The sequence below is a fragment of the Pectinophora gossypiella genome, chromosome 16, assembly GCF_024362695.1.
Source record: "Pectinophora gossypiella chromosome 16, ilPecGoss1.1, whole genome shotgun sequence".
Lineage (NCBI taxonomy): Eukaryota > Metazoa > Arthropoda > Insecta > Lepidoptera > Gelechiidae > Pectinophora > Pectinophora gossypiella.
The window spans coordinates 12,462,014-12,486,164 of NC_065419.1; the positions used below are offsets into that span (position 1 = coordinate 12,462,014).

At 37.8% G+C, this 24,151-nt stretch overlaps 5 protein-coding genes across 7 annotated transcripts in view; 3 read left to right on the top strand and 2 right to left on the bottom strand.

Moving 5' to 3' along the window:
• Positions 1-1,081, bottom strand: part of LOC126373792 (tudor and KH domain-containing protein homolog) — a 28,945-nt gene extending 27,864 nt beyond the window's left edge. For 2 of the 3 annotated variants that reach the window (XM_050020095.1, XM_050020093.1), the window contains exon 1: positions 901-1,081. The gene's annotated coding sequence lies outside the window, so the exon portion shown is untranslated. Of the gene's footprint in view, positions 1-755; positions 860-900 lie in introns of those variants that run through there. The other variant, XM_050020094.1, reaches the window with a different exon arrangement.
• A 4,965-nt stretch (positions 1,082-6,046) lies between these two features.
• On the top strand, positions 6,047-8,432 carry LOC126373870 (uncharacterized). Its single transcript, XM_050020221.1, has 6 exons — positions 6,047-6,113; positions 6,501-6,694; positions 7,260-7,429; positions 7,764-7,854; positions 8,030-8,203; positions 8,286-8,432. The coding sequence occupies exons 1-6, from the start codon at positions 6,047-6,049 to the stop codon at positions 8,430-8,432; spliced, it is 843 nt and encodes a 280-aa protein (XP_049876178.1).
• Positions 8,433-8,511: 79 nt separating this feature from the next.
• LOC126373889 (uncharacterized) lies at positions 8,512-9,251 on the top strand. The gene has a single exon (XM_050020245.1). It carries the CDS (start codon positions 8,625-8,627, stop codon positions 9,129-9,131), a length of 507 nt encoding a protein of 168 aa, XP_049876202.1. The 5' UTR covers positions 8,512-8,624; the 3' UTR covers positions 9,132-9,251.
• A 55-nt stretch (positions 9,252-9,306) lies between these two features.
• LOC126373777 (X-ray repair cross-complementing protein 5-like) lies at positions 9,307-12,409 on the bottom strand. The gene is made up of 4 exons (XM_050020060.1): positions 12,218-12,409; positions 11,811-12,109; positions 11,333-11,488; positions 9,307-11,122 (listed from the first exon to the last, which is right to left on the bottom strand). The coding sequence occupies exons 1-4, from the start codon at positions 12,396-12,398 to the stop codon at positions 9,443-9,445; spliced, it is 2,316 nt and encodes a 771-aa protein (XP_049876017.1). The 5' UTR covers positions 12,399-12,409; the 3' UTR covers positions 9,307-9,442.
• A 222-nt stretch (positions 12,410-12,631) lies between these two features.
• On the top strand, positions 12,632-18,933 carry LOC126373791 (2-phosphoxylose phosphatase 1). Its single transcript, XM_050020092.1, has 7 exons — positions 12,632-12,991; positions 13,180-13,329; positions 13,541-13,679; positions 14,121-14,284; positions 14,708-14,776; positions 14,947-15,121; positions 15,494-18,933. Exons 1-7 carry the CDS (start codon positions 12,871-12,873, stop codon positions 16,656-16,658), a joined length of 1,983 nt encoding a protein of 660 aa, XP_049876049.1. The 5' UTR covers positions 12,632-12,870; the 3' UTR covers positions 16,659-18,933.
• The last annotated feature ends 5,218 nt before the right edge of the window (positions 18,934-24,151 follow it).

Consider the following 24,151-nt stretch of genomic DNA (forward strand, 5'->3'; position numbering starts at 1 on the left):
GGAAACAAACAATTGAGTATATTTAATTGTGACGTCACCGATATATTAGAATAGAAAAAATACTTTTATCTGAAAAAAAATATTAGACAAATTAGTGACAGGGATGACATGAGACATGCTAATTTAATATAGGTCACTGTAGAACTGATGCCAAAGTTTGAAAATAAACAACACTGTAATTCGTAAATATTTTATTTACGCTTGCAACTTTATTTTTAACAACTTCAAAAATGGAGGTTATTAAAAACTTTCAAATCCTAATTGTTTATAACAAAACATAGAAATTATAACAGTCAATAGAGTTGTGTGGGAAACTAATATTTGCATAGAGGTCTTGAATGAATGCCTTATGTACAAAACCTTGAAAGTTGTCTCAAGTTGTTTCAATAGAAAGGGCAGTGGTACTTTATACTTATTTGTGCTAATAAGACTCTTATAAGATTTATTTCTAAGAAACTTTCTTTTATTTAATAATGCAAGAGAAAATACGCTTTTGAAGGACTTTAGAATCACTACTGCAGGTCAAGGTGAATATAATGTTCAAATTATGTTAATATTAATAAACATGTTCTTTATATTTCATTCAAAAGTGTTTTTTTCAGTTTTGTCCGAGTTGCATTTCTCTGTCTATTCAGTATACCCGGCAAATTGCTGTTACAACAAGAATCAAAGTACACACACACAAAAGTATACAGCCTTTATGGAATAACTTTTTAAACCATATTTTACAGTATAACCTAGTTCGAGGTACTTACAAATAAAGTCCAAAAATACACAATAATAAATATTTCCGTCCAGATTTTACTCGCAACCATCTATTAGCAGCTATGACATAATAACGAGAGCAAAAATTACTTCACAAGTAATATGACACCTGTAGAAATGACGAAAACAGTTTACCTTCAAGTTTTCAACACTTTCTTTCTCACAAAATACGTCGGTGATCCACACCGCTACAGACTGTAGCCTAATATTTCACTCAAAATTAAAAGAAACACGTTTATTTACACTACTTATCTCGAGTTCGACGGAAAAAACGTTTCGTTTCGTGCAAAGAGCGACACAAGCACAACAAGTTAAGTTTGACAGTTGAATGAATGTTCACCACCTTATGGGCGCCATTCACCACCCTACGATCCTACCATTCCTATTTCCTACCAAATTTTACGCGCGCCGCATACTGGTTTGAAGCTTCCCGCTCAACAAAAAATATTTGTAATATTACAATAAAAAGGTTCACTACCTTTATCACAAAGTTTGTTAGCAATGGCACAATCACTATCAGTAAAATAAAATAAATGTTATGACAAACTTGTTGACAGTTGTTAATGAATTTTCGAGTTTCAATAAGTTATCGATTTATTTATTTTTGTTAATTAATTTTCATTGTTACTAGACCAGAGAAAGATTTCGAAATGGAAGGTAAAGAGATTTAAAATTATTATTACAAAACAGTATACTTAAGTTGTGTTGTAATAAATGTTAAATTTCCAAATGATAGAGAGAAAAAGAAAGGCTTTAGAAAATAGTATTTTTTTGGTTTATACAAATATAATTTGATCATGACTATATTCCTAATTGGGCAAGTCAGAGTTGGGTCCTTACATCTATCGTAAGATGAACTGAGTACCTACGCTTCACCGAACCTTCTGTTAGACTAACGAGATTGGATGAGCCGTATGTACCTACGTATGCCGTAGATATATTATTATAAAGATAAAAAAACTTACAAATAAGGTATTTAGAAGTACAATTATCAGTGCCTTAAATATTATGAAGTTTAATTACAAAATCACGCTTATAATGAGGGACTTTGCAACCTACGTACCCCAAATACAATATAGATGGCGCTGTACAGAGTTGCCTTCGTTTAACTTTTCTCATAATGCATCTTTTATTATTGTTTTTGGGTATAAATGATGATTGGGTATAAATGTGTAATAACAAGGGTTATTACACGCAGACACAACACGTCTTCCATACATTATTAGATACTTATTCTGATTAAAAATAAAAATAAGCGATATACTTAGGTAGTAGGTAACATAATTCTATACATATCGGATCCAATTATCGAGAAACAATTATTTTTTTATAATTTTATGCTTCTGACATTACATTATATTTTTGAATAATTATGTACCCCAGCAACAGCCTCCGTGGTCTAGTGGTTAGAGCGTTAGGCTCACGATCTGGAGGTCCGGGTTCGATTCCCGATGGGGAAATAGTCGAAATCACTTTGTGAGACTGTCCTTTGTTTGGTAAGGACTTTTCAGGCTTGAATCACCTGATTGTCCGAAAAAGTAAGATGATTCCGTGCTTCGGAGGGCACGTTAACCCGTTGGTCCCGGCTATTAGCCGTAAAAACACCTCCACCAACCCGCATTGGAGCAGCGTGGTGGAGTATGCTCCATACCCCTTCCGGTTGATTGAGGGGAGGCCTGTGCCCAGCAGTGGGACGTATATAGGCTGTTTATGTTTATGTTATGTATGTACCCCAGCGATGAGAAAATAGGTAATTATCACGTTAAATCTGTACAGCGCCATATAAATACTTTTCTGGAGAACGTAGCCTGGAGAATCCCTCATTCTTTTATGAATACTTAAGCAGAATCGCTAAGTACGGTCACGAGTACTAATATGTATACACTTTGAAACCATGTCACATTAACTTTTTTGACAAATTAAACCGCAAGTCTCATTAAATCTCAAATATGATAGTGCGACAGGGTTCTAAAGTGGGTACTTAGATGATATTGCTCATGACATGACTGTACATGTAGTTTCAAAAAAGTTACAGGTAGGTACCAAGGTACAGTCATGAGTCATGAGCAATATAATGTACCCACTTTAGGACTCTGTCGCACTAACATATTTGACATTTAGTGAGACTTACAGTTCAATTTGTCAAAAAAGTTAATGTGACATGGTACCAAAGTGTATACATATTAATGCTCGTGACCTTACGTAAGGTAAGTGGGGTGCGGGTACCAAGGTACATAACTGCTTTGGGCCTGTCTAGTATCAAATTAATATAGTGCACGATTGGGTTAACGGCCTAAGTAGGTAGGCAGGTACGTAAGAATGTCTTCGTTGCGTGCAGTTAATGAAGCTTGCGACAGGAATATGGCAGCATAGCTCCTGCAAGACGTACGATACGACTCGCTGATAACTCAATTTTCTACAATTGACTTTGTAGCTGGTACTTTTTCATAACAATGCGTGAGTTATGAGAAATACAGTTAGGTAAAGCTCTTTATAACATAGGTACTTACAGATAGTTTTTTTTTTCAATTAACACACATTTTATTTAGTGTTATCTAAATAAATAAAAAAATGATAATTATTTTTTTACCTTATGGAAAAATCTTCTCATGATTCGTAAGAGTCCTACTTAATTCTATTTAAGTTACTTACATCTTTTATTCATTTTTTTAAATTATTTTTTTCCAGTGAGTTCGGTTTGAATGCCGTAATATTATTCCAAGTTTTTATTTTATAATTATTTTAACAAATTCAAGATGCCATGGGATATTACTGAAGGTAAGCCTGTTACATCAACAAAAACGACCTTCGCAATTTTTCATGCCAAAGATAGCCCATGGTTTACTTGGATACAACGATTGCGGTGACAACGTTTGGTGGATAAACTGGGACATACATACATAAACTCACGCCCGTAATCCCTAATGGGGTGGGCAGAGCCACAAGTAATCAAAGGCAACTTGCAGTCACTGTTGATACGATGTCGTAAGCTGGATATGATAAACCTTATGGTGATAAGGGATCAGCCAATCGCCCATAACATTACTCCATCATGTTAGAGGACACAATCCCTATGTCGGTTATTACGCCATGCCCGGGAAGACAAGCAGCTGAACGTGTTCTATGGTTTTTTTATTTGCTCTCAGAACAGCATACTTAGAAGCAACTGGGACAAATTCGCCAATATTTTTAACTGTTATTCAAGACCAGTAAGTTCTTTTTCACAACCATATGTGTTCCATTTTCTTTTTCTTTTTCACAATCGACATACTCACACTACCTATCCAATTAACGCCGTTAAAATGCTTCTTAGAAGTGAAGACTAGTTCACGATTTAGAGAACATCTTAATTAGAGTTGTAATACAACCTCTTATGGACGTAAGTAATTCCCAACGCTCCTACTCTCTACTTACAAATTTACTAAACTAGAGGTACCTAGAGACTTTTTTAATTTCGTACCTATGTAGAAAGTGAAGAGTGAAGGAGAGAAAGTTGCCTCATATCCACCCTACACCAATAGCGAGCGTGCGCCCCCAATAAAAGCGTAATACACTTCTCATCAAAAAAATCGAAACACTTCCGTTTTCATTGTTTCTGTCCGAATTTAACACAAAAAAGAATTCATACGATGAAAAAAAATACATAAATGTATAGCTGGCAGTTTGGCCATTACAGTAATAAGCGAAAATTCTAAATTCAAAATTAGAATTTCATTTGTTTATCTTATAAACGAAATGAATCACTGTTTTGAGACAAATGTGTGTTTAGGGTTGGAGTACATTTAGCGTTTAAAAACTAAAAATTGGCGCCTATCCTTAAACTTTTTGTTTTTTATTTCAATACTGTGACTTTGGGACGTCTGAAAAAAGGTTTTTTTTCTAAAACGTATGGATACTTCGCCCACAGAAGCCGCCCAAGTTGTGGCATTGCTGGATTCTGGCCTTAGTCAGCGTGTTGTGGCTGCAAGACTGCATCTAAGCCTGTCATCTGTTCATAGAGTCTATAAACGTTATCGGGAGACTGGTTTGTTCACGCGCCGTTCAGGATCTGGCAGGAATCGGGTCACTTCTGAGCGAGATGATCGATTTATTGTAACAACTTCTTTAAGAAATCGACGCCTTAACGCTTTTCAACTGCAGCAGCGGCTTCGTGTTGTACGAAGGGTGGCTGTAAGTGACTCTACAATTAGAAGAAGGTTGAAGGATCGTGGACTGGTACCGCATAAGCCAGCAAATGGGCCGAAATTAACTGCAGACCATCGAAGAGCGCGCCTTAACTTTGCACGTGAGCACCTAAATTGGTCATACCTACAGTGGAGCAAAGTTCTCTTTTCTGATGAGTGTAAAATTATGCTGTATGGTAACGACGGAAGGAACAAGGTCTACAGAAGAGACGGAGAACGCTATGCACAATGCTGCATTGAAGAAAAGGTCAGCTATGGTGGCGGTTCGTGGACGGTTTGGGGAGGAATCAGCGCCGACGGTAAGACAGAGCTTGCTTTCGTGTCTGGGCCACGTCTGCCTGCACTAAACTGTCATCGGTACGTCGAAGAGTGTCTCGAGCCTCATGTGATGCCCTATGCACATTTTATTGGCAACGGCTTCATATTCATGCACGACAATGCTAGGGCTCACACCGCGGGCGTCGTACGAGATTATCTTAACGAAGTCGATATCTCTATTATGGAATGGCCAGCAAGAAGCCCGGACATGAATCCCATTGAACATCTGTGGGATGAATTAAAGAGACGAATTCGAGCAAGAGATCCTGCCCCAGAAACACTTAGCCAGCTGCAAGATGCAATCCAAGAGGAATGGGACAATATACCACAGCATGTGATCGTGACTCTCATCCGATCGATGAAGAACCGTATGGAAGCAGTAATTAGAGCTCGGGGAGGGAATACAAGTTATTAAATAAACGTTTTTTAGCTTTTTTTTTCATTTACGTGTGTTGTTTTATCCATTTCCTTTATACTCCATACGGAATAAAAATGACTCATTTAACAAAATACGAAACCTATGAAAAATTCATTTAAATTTAGAACATTAACATTAAGATTTGATAAGCTCATATTACTCACTATTAAACGACATTTAACATTTATTCCTAAATGTACACATTTTTCTGATAATCCTGACAAAACGTAAACTTGCAAGGTGTTTCGATTTTTTTGATGAGAAGTGTAGTTGGATTCGTCATGTTTTTTATTGTCCCGGGCATCACGAAAGCTCGCGAGGGCTCGGGAAAGTCAGCCAGGCAGTCAGGGGGTTAGTAAACATGCAGCGCCCGTACGAGCCGCGGCGGCGGCTGCCGAGGAGTATTATGAAGGAGAGGTTCTATGGGGGTAACGTATGGAGATATCCTGGAAACGTTATTTGGGATTCGTATTTAAGTGCCTAAATTACTCCGAGGATCTTAATCTACCTTTGACCGGATCTTTTCACATACAGGAAATCACACAAAGTGTCACAAGTTCTAAGGAATGGTTTCAAAGAAACAAACCTTTTGGCTCATATCAACTCTGGGATCGCTGTTAGTTGTAAAAACAACATTGCATGACGCCTGATGTCCCCGAAGGGAGTCAGAGGTGTATAGTATATCCACCCACTCCTCGCCAGATATGTCCCATGAAATAGGGCGGGACCGAGAAATTGACAAATCTAACTTTGTTTATATGCCTCCTTATCTCATATAGCTCACTCATATCTAAAGCAACTATTTCTTCATCTAGACTTCGAATACTTCGTGACCCAGAAGCCGCCGCCGAGGATATGTTTCGGCACAGGAATGAACCGTGAGGCGCTGCCGCTATGTGGGCCCAACTTGAGCCCATTTATGAGACGCATCACGCGAGAGCTGTGGCCGGAATTAGCGCCCAACACATACGTCGATGAGCGCGACGCTTTCTATGACGTCACACATAGGGTATATTAAATATTTATTACATATGTAGCTATTTAAATTAGTAGGAAGAGGCAAGGGGAACTACTGCCCTATGTTTCCCTACAAAGTAGCATGCAGAATGCTACATCGACAAGAGCATGGCTCTTAAATTGGTGATGATGAAATTAGTGATGCCCTTTTAGAAGACGCATCACACGGAAGTTGTGCTTAGAGCCAGCGCCCAGCACACACGTTTCGACGGTCGGAAAGCTTTCTATGACCAGAATACGCCAATTTTACCACTTACCATAGCTGACTTTACACGCTTGCAGTGGCAAATTTGGCCATATTTCACCGTAGCCAGAAATATTTGATTAACTTTTTACCTACCTAAATCAAACACCAATATCATCCCAGCTTCTTTTACTTTAGTGATTGGATGGGCGGACTTTTCAAGTAGCTTGGGACGTCTGCCTTCGTTTACACCTCCTGTGTGTATGCTTAGGAAGTCAACCCTGAATCTTGGGCCTCACCCTGAACTCGGAGTCCTTTTCCTCTTTTTCACTTTTATCTTTTCTAGCTCCCCCTTCTTTCTCCCATTTCACAGCATTACAGCAAGTACGGGCTAGGTCCTCGAGAGGCACGGTTCCGTACGAGGCACGAGTACCAGCCGCCTCCTCGAGAGCCTCCACCGGCTTTACCCTGGCCTCAAAACTGTGCTCCGTTCAACTCCACATCTAAGCTCAAGTCATTCTTTAAATCCAATGATAATCCGGCGTGAGTATAAATCTTAACGTACCTAAATGTTCTTTATAAGACCGGTCGCACTTTTAATGCGTTCTCGTACGAATTCGTGCCTGCATAGTTTACGTACGAATTTACGAACACGCACGAACAATCCTACCTTAATCTTCCAAGTAGCTAATCTACTATGAGAGTACGCTTGCTGGGTGCGAGTTGGCCGTCATAGAATAAGTACTGTTTATATTTGTACGTGTACGCATGCGATATACGAAACGAATTCGTACGAAAACCGTGCGACCGGCCTAATATCTTTTTGAGGGTAGCAGTAAGTTTAAAAAGTTGAAATTGATGACACTTTATGTTTTAGACCCTGCGACTATTTACCAGATTTCACAAAGCGGCAAATGAAATTCGCCTACAGTTTCCAAGGCAAGAAGTCGTTAATTTGCCCAGTACAGGTAAGAGGTACTTAGTAACATAAAGAGTGGTCTGGTTATAAATAACACTTATAATTAACATAAGCTCACGACTCTGTCCAAGTAACGGTAGTCAGAAGAACATCCATCGCAAGATGAACTAAGAACACACTCCTCACCGAGCTTTCTGTTACAATGTTACATTTGCTTTGTTTAGATAAAATGTGTGCCTTACAATTTGGACGAATGTGGCGTATGTGGGTGTTCCTGCTCAGCCCAGGGCGACTATTGGCAATTTGAAGACCGCATCTTCCTCTGCAGGAAGCATTACACAAGGCTCTTCAAACATTGCCTTGCCAGGTTCCAAGGAGTCAGACTTTCAGATTTTAAGGTATTTGCATAGCGTTTAATTTTATATTTTGCTTTGACTTATTATTTTTTTACGTTTATTAACGATGTTTATCTTTTTGCAGCCAGTTAGAGATTGCTTCTTTGCTCACGCTCACAACAGCTGCAAAGCAGCACTCAAGATAATGAAGAGCGAGGAAATTATAAAGAAACTAAGAAAGGAAGCTTATTTAGATTTATACTTCCCGCTGAGACGGTTCTGCAACTACTGAGTGGACATATTAGAATATTCTTTTTAATAGTAGGTTTTGTCATGGCATGGTAGGAATTTGATATATTTTTTTTTGTAATGGTAACACCCAATATCATCAATCATCTGACTGCGACAAGTGCCCGTGTTTTCCTACTTATTTATTATTTATTTTGATAACGAATCGATACTGTGAGCTGCTTTCTGAGAAACCATGAAGCTGGAGTCAAATAATAAGATGATAAACAGTGACAGTGGGGCAGAGACACCAGAGGACGTGGTGGATCCGCGACAAAACGCAGAGGATATTATTGATGAGATTTTGGCGGAGTTCACAGAGTCCCGATCGCCGCCCGATGGGGTGCGGAATGGTAACGGAGTCCCTGAGAGTTTGTTCAGCATGATACAGCCGCCGCGGACGCGGACGCCCGCCAATTCATTATCCGAGACTGCCACCATTGACGATATCGACCCGGCGTCGGACCTCGGCACCTCCATCAGAAATAAGTGCTTAGAGCTGGAAGAGATTCTGCAGAGCCTTAAGTCACGACTAAACCACGTTGTACTCGACGAGAACATCGTGCTGAGCCCTGAGGACAACTCCCTGGAGGCACAGCTGGAACATGACATGGACACTGCCTGCCAAGAAGACTTGTCTCTCCAGGAGTTCCTGGAGCTACTCCACTCCCAGAACAATATAACCCCTACCGGTGTACAATGATCACTTACAGGACAACTCGCAGAATTTACTAATAATATAAGACAAATTACATGAATTTATTGTGTGCAAATTTGAGATTAGAATTTATTGGAATACTATTAATTAAAAGTTTCAGGCCTACTTCTTATTGTATTATTGTTTTATTTTAAATGGTTGTGAAGATAATACAAAAATATATTTAAAAATAATTTATTACAATATAATATGTTTCAACTTATTTTCTCATTTACACATGTAAGAATCTACCAAACAATAAAATTAATCACAATGAACAGTGCAATACAAAACATGATGTTCTTTTGTGCTGATATTTACATTTCATCAAATATATCATTAACTTCCGATCTGATAGTCAACTCTGTAGAGTTGGGAAGAGTATCATTCTCATACAGCTGGCTGTCTTCATGAGAATTCTCAGTATCATAAGTACTCAAACTATTTTCCTCCTTTAAAATAAAATTCAACCTCTGTTCTGTTATTAGACCCAATACATCATGCTTTTTACGATCATTCAGGGCTGTTCTAAATTTTAACATCCAATTATTATAGAATGATGGGTCAGAATTTACACACTCTGTTCTAAAGAACTTCATAGTGTTCAAAGCTTTGGAGTACTTGCCATCCAAATTGATGTACACTAGGTTTTCTATAGCTTCTGTCATTTCAGGAGATAAGTCAGCAAGAGTTTTGCCATTATCTTTGAGTGCCTTGAAATCAGTAATAGGATCAGCTGTGCCAACTCTATGGACTTCATCATTTTTCTTGGGCAGTTGTATTTTGGGCATACCAACACCTAGTTGATTACTTGATGTTGGCTCATCTGCTTGGTCATATTTAATGGGCAAATTATTATCAATTGAAGTACCATCATTATTTATTTGCTTTCTTGTTTTTACTTCCACAGGTTTCAAAGGGAACAGTGTCTTTACTTTTTCCAAAGCATCTCTTGATCTTTTCTCTACCAAAGGAGGCTGTTTAAACAGCATCATTATTTCGTTTCTTGGCTGGGGCAATGGTTTTCCAGGATTCATTGCCCTGAATGCTATACAATCTAAGATATACTGTGCTGAGGGACTAACGGTTTCAGCAATAGGGAAAGCTTCAGCTTCATCATAAGTTTCATCATATGCATTTGTCAAGTCCATGGCTTTAACAAGATCTTTGAAAGCATTCACTTGTTCATCAGTGCATGCATACTTCTTCAGATTGGTAGGAGGAAATGCCATCATTTTTATTTCATCTTTAAAAGCAATTGCTGTCATTGACAGACAAACATAGTTATTTGAATCAATTACTGGCATGAGAACAAACATTTTGGGTGCATTGCCTTTGTTGTAGACTCTCCTCACAATCCCAACCATATTCAATTCATGAAGGCATTCCACCAGGCATCTTATAGCTTCTTGGGCTTTCTTATTGCCTTTTCTACCAAACACATAGGATAGGCCATCTCCACATAAGTTTTGCCAGGTTATGTTGCTCTTATGAGTGAATCCATATACTGATAAACTTTTTCCACCAGATTGATAAATCATAGCCCTATCTGATTCTGAAAAAGGGATGATTTTTTCGCCATACACATATCCTTTGATGACTTCAGAAGATTCTACAGCTGTTTGGTTCTCAGTGTTGATGTGAACTTTTTCCTTCATAATGCTTTCGGTAGTGCTAGTTTTGCAGGTGACAGGGTCCTTTACAGTCCTTATCCAATTCTTGACTACAGGTTCATCTCTAGTTCTAACAAATGATGAAACTGGAATTTTTATGTTCGGTCCAATAGTTAAATCCACATTCCATGGCACAGGGAAGACCTGTTTCTTCCTGTGGAATAAAAGATAATTCATAGTGTCATCAAAATGGGCCGTGACACCATTTGTAGCTTCAACAATTTTTCTGGCTAGTACAGCATCTTCATTTTTTTGAGTTTCTTCATAGATGTCAGGACCAATAACATCTACTTCAAAATGGTCTTCTTTCAAACCACAGAGCACCTGTAAAAGTATTTTATTTTCTGTAATTTTTTTTATGTTTGCATAACATCATTATTGGCAAAATCGAATTTGTAACAATATGAAGAAACTTACAATGAGTATTATGGTAGGTGTTTCGAGATTACAAAGAATTTTTGAATGGGTTTGGTATACCTATAAACCTTATCCAAACTTGTTACATAATATTGATAGCTGATAAAATTAACATACCTGCTCAATATCATCAACTGCTAGTTCTGTAGGCACTTGGAAATTTGTCATCAATATAATCTTCTTATTTATGATCTTTGCATTGGAGACTCCATTCTTGTAGTGATCAGCTGCCACTATGATTGCCTCCAGCCAGTCTGACTTCTTGCTGGATGGCTGGAAATAATACCAAAGGTTTTGCTTAAATTATTTATTTCTATGTAGAAGGTTGCAGACCAAGAGCCGAGTTAATTTAGTTTGTTTAACTCATATAGCTGACACAGTTTTCCATAGTTTTGTGCATAGTTTTGTTTTGTGTGGTTTTGTGCAAATTATGCAAACACTTTGGAAAACTGCATTAGCTATGCAAGCTAAGTTGGCTTAGAATTCAAATAATTATCTAGTATACAAGAGTTCAAGATGTGCTGGCCGAAGTAAAAATTTAATGATCAAGTAAGCAACATCCCAAACTAAAAATAAATGTTTTACATGGGTGTACCTTTTCGGGTAAATCCCGGATCATTTGCCAAGTGGGAGCCTGTAGTTCCGAGAGCAACTCGATGTGGCGGAATGCGCCTGCGCACTGCGCCGCCATGTTGTTCTTCGTCTTCGAAGAGCCCATCAGCATTACTCCCATGAAGTTTTTCCCCAGGTTTAGGATCTTCCTCTCGATCAAACGAGCTGTGCACTCTCGCGCCTCCTCGAAAAAACTCTTTTTATTCTTCTCTTCTGGTTCTGACACATTTTGCCCGATGTCCAGTATAATAAGGGTCCCGTGGTCGATTTTGGGAGGCATTTCTGAAAAATATCGCCAGATAATCCGTTAAGTGAGGGAACAAGTTGGAGGACCTTACTGCTTACTGTTCCACTGTTTACAACTTGTTACATGTATATTTCAAAACTTACTGTTAAGATTCGTGCCGGAGCCAACTGTTATATTCTCAAACAACAAAATAAAGCATATTATTTGATATTCCGATATTTTGCAAAACTCTCTTGCCGGAACAGCAACACTGGACGAATTCAAGTTCGAACATGTTGACTTGACTTCTTGTTTTGATGACTTCAGATGTGTTCGGATATACATTATATAAAAATTATAACGTTAATTATTCGTTATTATTTGCTTGTATTCGAACATTACTAATGTCAAAAACAAGGTGCGTTTTTTATTTATTAGAAAACCGTAGAAAACAGTTAGGAAAACGAAATAGCAGCAATTTTGCGATTTTTTTGTATAGCGTTATCACTTTCGATCCGAATGATAAAAACCAAAATTCAATGACGTAAGGTTTTTTCATCAATCAATCGTGGATTAGACTGATGCTTTTATGTAGAATATATTTTCTTTTTGTCGAGTTATTTAATATTAGAAACTGTGTTATATCTGATGTAGTGTATCATGTAGCATTTAATTAAGAGAGCTTCGCAGCGATTCTTTGAAAAATGGTGTTACGTTTCAGAAATTTAATGAAAAGCCGTACGATGATAGATGTTGTAATGTATTCCTCCTACACATGAATATTTTAATGTAAATGTGCAATTAACTATCTTGTAAAATGGCCATATCATTTACAAACAAGAGTAAGATTATATCGGAGATAATGAAGTTCTCTTTTAACCACCGAGCCTTTTACTGCTATTTAGGAATGAGTTTGTGGATATTCTTTCTCATCACAGGTACATATTCACTGATAATATTTTTATCTATTCCGCTAAGGAAAATGCTAAAATTAGAAACATATCCTTACGATATAGGTATCTATCTAGATGGTATTACTTTACTAACAGTAATGTATACCTACACATTTAAGTATTTTGATAAATAAACAATCTATTCTAAAAAAACAAAACAATCATTTTTCCAGTGATGTACAAATACATGGCAGTAGGGGAGGAGGTGGTAACACCTAAGAAGATTGTCCATCATGAGTACATATCAAAGAGTGACTCCAAGTTCAGGAAGATATACCTCCGTGCCTGCAATCCTCCAGACAGCATTGTCAGAGGCTCTGAAGGTATTGTTTATATAAATTGTTAGTGACATCGCACAAAATACTGAGGGGGGTGATGCAGCTCCTGATTTTGAGTTAATATCAAGTAGAATTTTCCATTGCAAAAGTATGGAATTTAAAATAATTAAAAAAAAAGACATGCATGCAATGGATAAGTCTACTTTAATCAGTTTATATCTCACCAATTGTAATAATAAGATCTTATGTATCTCAGGTGTGGTAGACACAGACACATGGTTGCTGCAGGGAGTCCTTGTGCTAACGAGACACGGAGACAGAGGGCCCCTAACACACCTCAAGGGGGGTGACAAGTTGCCTTGTGATGTCGAGCCTGTGTCACCTTTGCTCAAGAGGTAAACCTTACTCAATGGTTTTTTTACTTTTAATGGAATGGGAAGTTTAGAGTCAATGTCTTAGAATACGGGTGTTAGTTCAGTATAGACCTATACTGTCAGCATTAATCATGAATACCTAGGGATGAGGACAGTTAAACAAGAAATTGCTACCATAAGGCTATACAGAGACCAAATTACTCATCAGCAAAACAAACTGGCAAAGTTAAAGTGGCAACCCCCACATGAGTCGCCTCAAAAGGACACACGCATGGGATAATATCTAAACTATATAAATAATATAGTAACACCTTAATGAAGGCAGTCCTCTATTGAGGGGGCCTGACTGCGCGCCACTTAAAACCAAGTCATAATAACTGCTTATGGTCAGTCGACCGATCGCAGGTTAGGGCACAAAATAGAAAAAAATTATTATGTATTGTGACGTTCCCTTGTGGTCAGCTACGTGGAATTCGTGAGCAACTCCAGCGTGGGAGGTCGCGCGGCGTGGGTGTCGGGCGGCGGGCCGTTCCACAACTTCCCGTCGCTGCCGCCGCGCGCCGCCGGCACCCACTGCGCGCTCGGTCAGCTCACACCACGCGGCCTGCTGCAGATGCTTACTGTTGGTCTGTACACTCATTTATATTTTTTCTACAATTAGAGAGAGAGAGAAAAAATATTTATAAATCAATTAAACCAAACTATACAACTAACTATACTACCTATACCAACTACACTACACTACTACTACTACACTACTGCTACTACTACTGTACTAACTATACTATATTGTTAACTAACTATTCAGGTCTTCTTCTGCTATCGTGTGGATTGTGAGGTGAATTACCAACCTCATCAATCCTGGTGTCAGGGTTATTATTGAGCCTCCAAAGGCCCCAACTATTACTATTACTAATATAGTAATGGTAATAATCTGAGTCTAAAAGAAAATATAATATGAATAGAATCAGTTTTACAAGGTGTCAAACATAAAGTACAATTTCGCATTATTTGTCGCGTAATCTAAAGTATTTTCTTTTTATTTTCAGGAGTCATACTTAGAGATGCGTATGGTGATAAATTAGCATTAAACATAGAACCCGGCAAAAAAGATACAGGTAACCTGTTTGTTCTTTAATCACCTGTTTACTATCTATCATAAAATTACTTTCAGGGATCTGATTTAGATATGGTCTCAGCGTCCCATATCCGCTATTAATAGGCTATTTTGTTTGTAGAAGCAGTATGTTTCGTTCCAATTTCCTGATCAAGTCCTACTGCCCCGCAGGCGAGGTGATATCATACAGCACGCGGTACCGGCGCACGTTCCAGTCCCTGCTGGGCGTGTCGTGGGGCGTGGCGGGGCGCGGCGCGGGCGCGCTGGCCGCGGCGGCGCGGGAGAGCCACAGCGTCGCCTTCTGCCACCGCGACTGCGCCTGCACCAGGCATCACGCGCTTAACAAGTAAAACTCACATCATATTTTCTGCTAGGCATGCCAGGGCGTATCAGAGTGAGTTGGGGCGTCTTAGAGAGTGGTTAATGCGGCGCGGGCGCACTGTCCGCGCAAGCGAGGGACAATCACTGCGTTCTGCAAGAGACATCGTGCGCTTAACGAGTAATATTGATTTGTTTTGAAATAATAATAAGTATATGCTATCCGTGCTGACTTTCTCTTATTTTGTAACGCAAAAAGCTGTACTCCTGAATAATGCACGACACAAGTACATTTTTACAAACCAACACAATCTCTTTATACATAGACAGATAGTAAACACATCAGATCAAAAAGAGCTCAAAATTTATTTTTATTTCGAAATGTTCGTTTTTTTTCCAGAAAAATCAACATGCAAGCGAAAAACCGCCTGGAATCCCATCCAGCGATCAAGGAATTAGTCACGAAACTCTCGAAGGTACTCTTCGAATCTCAAGAACATATCGACGCAGATGTTGTAAGAGACGCTCTGCTAGCGTACATGTGCCATGACGCCCCGCTGCCTTGCTCCGAGAAACCCAAACCTGCCAAAAAGACCGGCAAAGGACACAGAAAGTTCAGAAGAGACACCATTAACTCGAGAAATCTCCTAGACATTGACATTGATACTTTAAACATGGAGTTAGATTACATAAACAATCAAGTAGATTTCAACAACGAAATCGGAAGGAAAGCTAGAGATATTATAGGTAAATATTACGACAGCAAAGACAAGAAAGCGCCTCTCGACTTCGACGCACAGATGGAGAGAGAAAAGTTACTGTACTACCAACAAAGGTACATAGACAACTCTGATGCGTACGAAGATGTTGTCATTGTAAAGAAGAATTTAGATGCAGACTTCAACTTTCCGAACGACGCTAGAATGGACACGGACTTTGATGAAGATTACAGAGAGCCAACAGAAACGCCAGAGGACTTCTGCATTAAAAAGGAACACGTGATGTCCTTATTTGCGTATTTAGAATGGAGTTACCGACAAGAGATAAAGAATGTCCACAATAGAAGACGCGGTTTGCTAGTGGCATACGGATTGATACACAATATTGTCCAGAATATGATCAGGATGATCTCCGAAAATAAACCAAAGTTGGTCATATATTCTGGACATGATAAAACTCTCCAAGCGCTCATATTAGCGTTGGGTTTGAATAATTATCAACACTATAACATACAGTACGCATCAAGAATGATATTCGAAGTACACAGGAAGAAGGATTTACGCGACGAATTTAAATTTACGAAGCGAAAAGCGGTGGCGCAGGACTTTTACTTCCGAGTAGTTTATAATGGGGAAGATATCACGAATAAATTAAGCTTTTGTAAGGGGAAACATAATGTAGTCATGAGGGTGGTAGATCCCATAGATGATATGAAGATTTATAATACATATCTGTGTCCTATAGAGAATATTGTTAGATTTATACATGACGATTATTTTTCAGTTTTTAACGCGACTAATTTTAAAGACGCTTGTGCGAGTTACGGTACCTCCAAACGGGTGTAGACGTCACTTTATAAATGTTTCAATGTGCAAACGAACAATAGGCTGTATGGACTCTAGTCCCGTGCCATATGGGATGAAAAACAAATCTAAAGCAACAAAGCCCTTAATTTTTAATTACTCACTGGCCCCGATTCCTGCAGGCACCTCCTAATTTTAAGTTATACCTGTCATTTTCTTATCTGCCGAAAAGGAAAGAGACGGATGATTGAGTGTTGTGACTGTGTTAATTTTAAAATGAACGAATAACTCGGGCGAATAAAATACGCATCTCGCTCATATGTAAGCCGTTTGACGTGTGCTGTCAACTTTATTCTGTCGGGTTATTGGCCAATATAAAATTTAGGAAGGATTTTTTAAACTTCGGCCTAAAATTGACATGTGTTCCATAAATTTTATGCCTGTCGATTATACGTCTCTTTCCTTTTCGGCGGATAAGAAAATGACAGGTGTGTCTTAAAGTAAAATTAGATGGTGTGTATTGGAATCACCACCATTGCCTGTTACTTTATGGGATAACAAAATACCATTTGAAGGTATTTGTCCTTTTCTAAATTGTAAAAATATTTGTTATTTTATCAGACTAGTTTTTTAGGTGATTTTCTTCTATTTTTATAGGTAGAGATTATTTTTGAGATTTTGTTTACTTTTTTAAAGTTTGCTTTACGTATATTATTATCTATGATCGGTATATTTTTTAAATTAAGCTTGATTACAAATTAGCTATATTACTTAAAATCGATTGTTGAATGATTTTAATCGGATCTCATATTTATTTATTTTTTGTGTAATTTATTCCAGTGTCGAATAAGTGATCTCAACATTTGATTTTGTAATTTTTACATAAGTAATTTGAATGTTAACTTACATATCTCAAGTAATACTTAAGGCTAAGAAATCAAAAGACTGCACATATTTTTAATTTATTGGATTATTTATCGATTATTTTAGTTCTAGAGAATTCTATTTTTAAATGTTAAACATCATTCATTACTAATGGCAAAGAATAAAGAGTAATATTACGTATAGAACGGCAACGTGGTAAATTAAGTGTTTACCAATTTGTATCGGGCCTCGGCCACACGCCGTTAAAGAGTAAGGCCGGGTTTGCACTGACGCGAAGATGGGCGGAGAAGAGCGGAGATGTGCGGATTTGACCAATCACAGCGTTCGAGAGAGCGAAAAACGACGCTCAGTCACTCCCTCACGGTGATTGGTCGATTCCTGCACTACTCCGCTCAACTCCGCACAACTCCGCGTCAATGGAAACGCAGCCTAAGAGAGAGAGCGCGCGGACTGTCTCGCTCGCATTTAGAAAGAAAGAAAGAAAGTATTTATTAACGCATAAGCATTACGCATGCATTTACGCTTTAAGTAGCACACAGTAAGAATGAGATTTTTGTATGGAGTGTCCGGGGTGTGCTAACGGTGATCAAACAAAAAAAATGTTTTTTTTTTTGCTAATGGTGCTCTGCCAGAAACAAATTTCATTTTAGTGTGGCAGCCCTAAATGTCGTGCCATCCTTCACTTACGTACAATCAAAGAGCAAAAGTGCAGTCACAGAGCCCAGCGATTTTTTTGTAAACAGTGGTGAAATTATGAACCATTAGTTGTCATAATTATAAAATTGATGTTTTAACCCCCCTGGGCTATCACAGATTCGGACGGGATGGTATTTATTAAGTCAGATTTAATGACTTTTTTATAGCATTTACCAGTGCTTAGGGAAACTCGCAAAGAGAAAATTCGCATGGTCAGGAGGAACACCCGGTGGTGAGGTTAACGCGCTCGTCCCGGCTTGACAAGGGCTGCGGGTTCAAGTCCCGTCCGAGTCACATTTTTTTTCGATTTAAATTTTCTCTTTGTAAGTCAGATTCCTTTTTTCTTTGCGTATTTTATATGAAAAAGTGGCGCCACTAACAGTTTGTTGTCTGTGGTCTTACTATAATTTCCAAAGAACATTGTTTAAAAAGAGAATATTTATTTAATGAAATAGTTTTTGTAAGTACATAATTTGCTGAACCATATGCTGTTTTAACTGTTGAATATTGTAACACGTAGATTTTGTCACAAAACATAAAAAGTAACATATCACTCTTATAACTCGGTACATAATAAAAGTGATTGACCAATGGAAATGGATTTTATTAAAATTTCTAACGCTGATTACTGTTGGCAACTCCAACATTTTAGTTTTTAATTATTTTTTAACCATGGCAATACTGTAACATATACCCTTTTCTAATGGTGAACAATACACGCGATTCCCTAAACTTCGGACTTTTGTCTTATTTTAACCAGCACCCTATCGAAAGTTAAACAAGTACTAGCACAAGCATTTACTAGCATAAAATGTATAATAAACAGTAGGTAGATATAGAACGGTAACTGTCCGCCCCGCACTTATGCGTATCGGGCGCCGACCTTACCCCCTCTGGGTCGTAGTTTAACCTTAAATGGCCGTGCTACTAAGGCAAGCTAAGGTGTAATGGCAGCTACTAAGTAATATTATAATTGGGAGAGTGCGCGAACTATCTCATTCGCACTTACGTGTTAGGCGTATAGATGTAAGACCGGTTTAAAACCATTTAAACCAATCCGTTTAAAACCGAAATCAACCATTTATTTCGGTTTAAAACGGCTGCTGTTGATGACTGTTTTTAAAATAAATAAAATTAATAATTTTAATTTATTTATTTTAGATAACAATGATCCATAATTTACATAATAAAACATTCAAATAACTTAAAATAATAAATGAAATAAAATAGAATAAAATAAAATAGTATTTTTGTTAATTATAAGTAAGTAGGTAACTACATTTTCTTGATTTTACCGAGGTAGGGATATAACGGAGTACCTAATTGTGTAACGTGAAGAATTTTTGAATGTGTAATAAGTATACTGTTATTGATAATAATTTACTTAGCGTGTTTAGTTCTATAAGTACTTTTTATTAGTACGTTTTATTGATATTCTGTAAACTAATAATTCGAAACATGTCGTCAAGTGACCAAAAATTGCCCATAATAAAATTTAAGTAAACACAGCCCAAAATAAACACAGTTCTTCTATTGTTGTAGGCGAGTTTTCAACGGTTTATAACGAATTTGATTTGAATTTATGGTTGATTTGTGGTTTAAAACGGCAAGATTTGGTTTAAAACGTTTTAAATCGGTTGTTTTATATCTATAGTTAGGCGGCACACAATAGGAGTGAGATTTTGCATCAGTCCCTAGAGATTGCTACTAGTGCGAAAGAGACAGCTGTCAAATTAAGCTTTTTACCTTGATAGAGTTTCCAGACTTTTGAGTGTATGTATCAAATAAATAGAAGTTCTGCCTTAAGGTGAACACGCATCTAAACGCGTCACATTTTTTTTTATTGTAGATTTGCCGCAGATGGCATTAACTATTTGGCCGGACAAATGGGGAGCGCTGAAGGCTCTCATCCGGTACAACGTTTAAGACAACAGGCCTGAGGGTGCCCAGTTGGGCGCGAACCTCGGCTCAGGGCGTCATCTGAGAGGAAAAAAATTGAAAGAATTAATCGACCCTAGTGGGTAGTTCCATTAAAATCCGTGGACTTAATTCATGGCGCTGACTATATTTTAAACGCTGGTGTTATTAAACAAAAGACAGGTGATCCAATGCGACACTGAAGAAACAGCTAAGTACATATGTCAATATTAGACCAAGTGGCTACATTCCAACAGAACTTAGTATATTGTTTTGTCGTGGCCAAATCGTGGCTTTTGTGACTCATCGGCAAACTCGAAAAGAAAATTAATAATCGTTTCATTGTGTTTTTTTTTTCATGAATATTTTATAAAAATCGTATTTTGTGTGATGCTCTGTCGCGGAGCCACCACCTCCAATTCAGTTGAAAACGATATAGATTACTGTACGTACCATGTACATAGTGTACGTGAAAAGATTTTATGTGTACGTGCTATAATTAGAAAGAAAACAACAAATTAAAGTGGCTTCGCTGGAGAGCATACTCCCCAGCGGAGCCACTCAGTTTGCATACTTCGAGATGTTTTCTTCCTGTAAATTGAAGTATAGTTTGATGTACGTACTACGTACATAGTGTACGTGGAAAGATTTTATGTGTACGTGCTATAATTAGAAAGAAAACAACAAATTAAAGTGGCTTCGCTGGAGAGCATACTCCCCAGCGGAGCCACTCAGTTTGCATACTTCGAGATGTTTTCTTCCTGTAAATTGTAGTATAGTTTGATGTACGTACTACGTACATAGTGTACGTGAAAAGATTTTATGTGTACGTGCTATAATTAGAAAGAAAACAACAAATTAAAGTGTATATGACGGCATGAACAAAACGTGAAGCGCTGAAGATTTTAAGAAACAATCTCCTTGCGAGAACTTTTTATCTATGCACAAACTACTAAGAGAACCTATTTCAGACGAACGTCTCTCATACAAAACAAAGAGCCTCAGAATTTAGAGTATGACACTTGATTTGACATATAAAATTATATTGCCACACGCAAAAATAATTGTGGGGTTGCCATAGTAATGATATGGCACGGCGTGGCAGTAGTGATAGCTTTAAATTATTTAGATTACTTTAAATTTTGATGACAAGGTTTGGTGACGGATCGGTACGGCACTGACAATTTATGTCAAATCTGTCATAGATACACGGCCGGAAATGTTCATACAAAAAAATTGTACCATAGCGCAAATGTACCGAGTTTAGAAAATGACAGCTACTTCACCCCTCTCCTACTTCATTTCACCCCTCTGCGATCTTCCGCCATCTTGGGACAATCTTAGGTTAGGATATAAACATAGACACAAGGGCAAGCGCTGCCCGCCCGGCGTCCTAACCAAACAAAATCCAAAATCAATCATTGTTTCATTGTAGTTTTATAAATGTAAGTGATCGAGTGAAATTTGCGTTGAATAAATTCCGTAGTTAGCCTCTCAACTAGAAAACTGTGATATCCATACAGTATGAGTGTAAGATAAGTAAGCGAAAAGACGAAAAGACGCTATATTTCACCAGTTTCCTAAAAGTGAGCTAGGAAGAACTCTAGAAGTGCAGAAGTTACAGTGTTTGTGTGATGACAATTTGCGAAGGCTTAGGACTACTGGGAACAATTGTGTTTGCCATGCGGATTGCACAAAGTCATTTTTATTAAAAACTTTCCGGGCCTCTCAAGATTAGCAGTGTTATTATAAACAAAATATTAAAGGGTACAGATGTCTCTAGATTAGAGAGTTTAGAGGAAAGTTTGCCATTAATGCAAAAAGGCATATTTAAAATAATAATAATAAAGCTCTATTTCAGAAAAAAAAATCCATAAAATATAAAACAAAATTAAAAAATAAAATGTTATACAAGTAAACTGCAGTCTTTTTTTTATAAACCTTGTCATCAAAATTTAAAGTAAGTAATCTAAATAATTTAAAGCTATCACTACTGCCACGCCGTGCCATATCATTACTATGGCAACCCCACAATTATTTTTGCGTGTGGCAATATAATTTTATATGTCAAATCAAGTGTCATACTCTAAATTCTGAGGCTCTTTGTTTTGTATGAGAGACGTTCGTCTGAAATAGGTTCTCTTAGTAGTTTGTGCATAGATAAAAAGTTCTCGCAAGGAGATTGTTTCTTAAAATCTTCAGCGCTTCACGTTTTGTTCATGCCGTCATATACACTTTAATTTGTTGTTTTCTTTCTAATTATAGCACGTACACATAAAATCTTTTCACGTACACTATGTACGTAGTACGTACATCAAACTATACTACAATTTACAGGAAGAAAACATCTCGAAGTATGCAAACTGAGTGGCTCCGCTGGGGAGTATGCTCTCCAGCGAAGCCACTTTAATTTGTTGTTTTCTTTCTAATTATAGCACGTACACATAAAATCTTTTCACGTACACTATGTACATGGTACGTACAGTAATCTATATCGTTTTCAACTGAATTGGAGGTGGTGGCTCCGCGACAGAGCATCACACCGTATTTTTGGATTGATTCGATTCTTATGGGTTTTGTCCGGCCAAGTAGTTAATGCCATCTGCGGCAAATCTAAAATAAGTCACGTCAAAAAAAATATTGTTATGTGTCTTTGTAGATCAGCCCGCACTGAAGCGTGGTTGAGTAGCCGCCGAAGGCCCCTCAAGACTTATGTAACGACTATATACCTACTTACTAAAGTAATTAGTATCTGGGACCGACTGCTGATTCTTTGCCCGTGGTCCTACTGCGTAGTCCTACTAGTAGTACCATGGGGATTTTTTTTGCCCGTGGTTCTATCAGTAGGACTGTAATATAAATATTATTATTTTGTATGGGCAATGGTCCTACTAATCGAATAGTACAGTCAACGTCAATATTATGGAATGCATTCTTTGCCCGTGGTTACTGGTTCTGAGATCCCAGGGCCCGTTTCAAAAACAGTAATAGACTAAGTATACTATTATAGATCTACCAGCTGAATTAACTCTATGCAAAGTTGGTGTTATGCCAAATGAATATACAGTTTTATCAAGAAATCTAAAAAGGTAATCTAAAAAAGTAGAAATTATGAAAAAAGAGGGTCAAGGAGTTTTACAATAAAATTTTAGTATTAGAAACTAAATATTTATTGACATTTCTTACCACTACTACTGAGAGATACACGATATGGTAAAATTAAGTAAATTCAGTGTTTGTTTGAAAATGGAATTTATGACCAGAATAGTTAAAAAAAATGTCGGAATACAATTAACGCAGCTTGTCTAGAGCATGTGATACTATTTATAACCTCCCTCTGAACTTGCATTATGAAGTCGTCATTTTTAATCGATATTTGCAACCTCTTATGTTTAGAATAAATACTCTTTAAGGTAAATACAGTAGAACTAGGAAAAAAGTGGTCTTATTATTCCTAGTTGAACTGCGGGCAATATTACTTGTCCGTAGTCCTACTGATAGAACCACGGGTAAAAAAAAATACCCATGGTACTACTAGTAGGACTACGCAGTAGGACCACGGACAAAGAATCTGCTAATCGTGCCCTCTGAAGCACGGATCATCTTACTTTCGGACAATCGGGTGATCGACCTGCAATGTCCTAACCAAACTAGGGATCACAAAGTGAATGTTGTGATATATCCCCACCGGTATTCGAACCCGGGACCTCGGGATCGTGAGCCAACGCTCAACCACTAGACCATCAAAAACGATGGATGGTAATTAGGGTAACAATTACTATGTCATTTTATGAAGATCTTTACTGTAAGAGACTCGTTGTTAACTCTGTTGGTGACCTTTAATAAATAAATAGACGGTGTTTTTTTTTTGTCGAATGCGTTCTTTATTGCGCCCCAACGTAAATCGAACAACGGGAACAGTCTAGTAGTGATTTGCCGTTCCTGGAAATGGTCCCAAACTGCGGATGTTCCCGTTGAAAAAACTCTATAATAGTAAGGACACTGGCTGCTTCTCTTTTTCAAATTGTTCTTTCTTG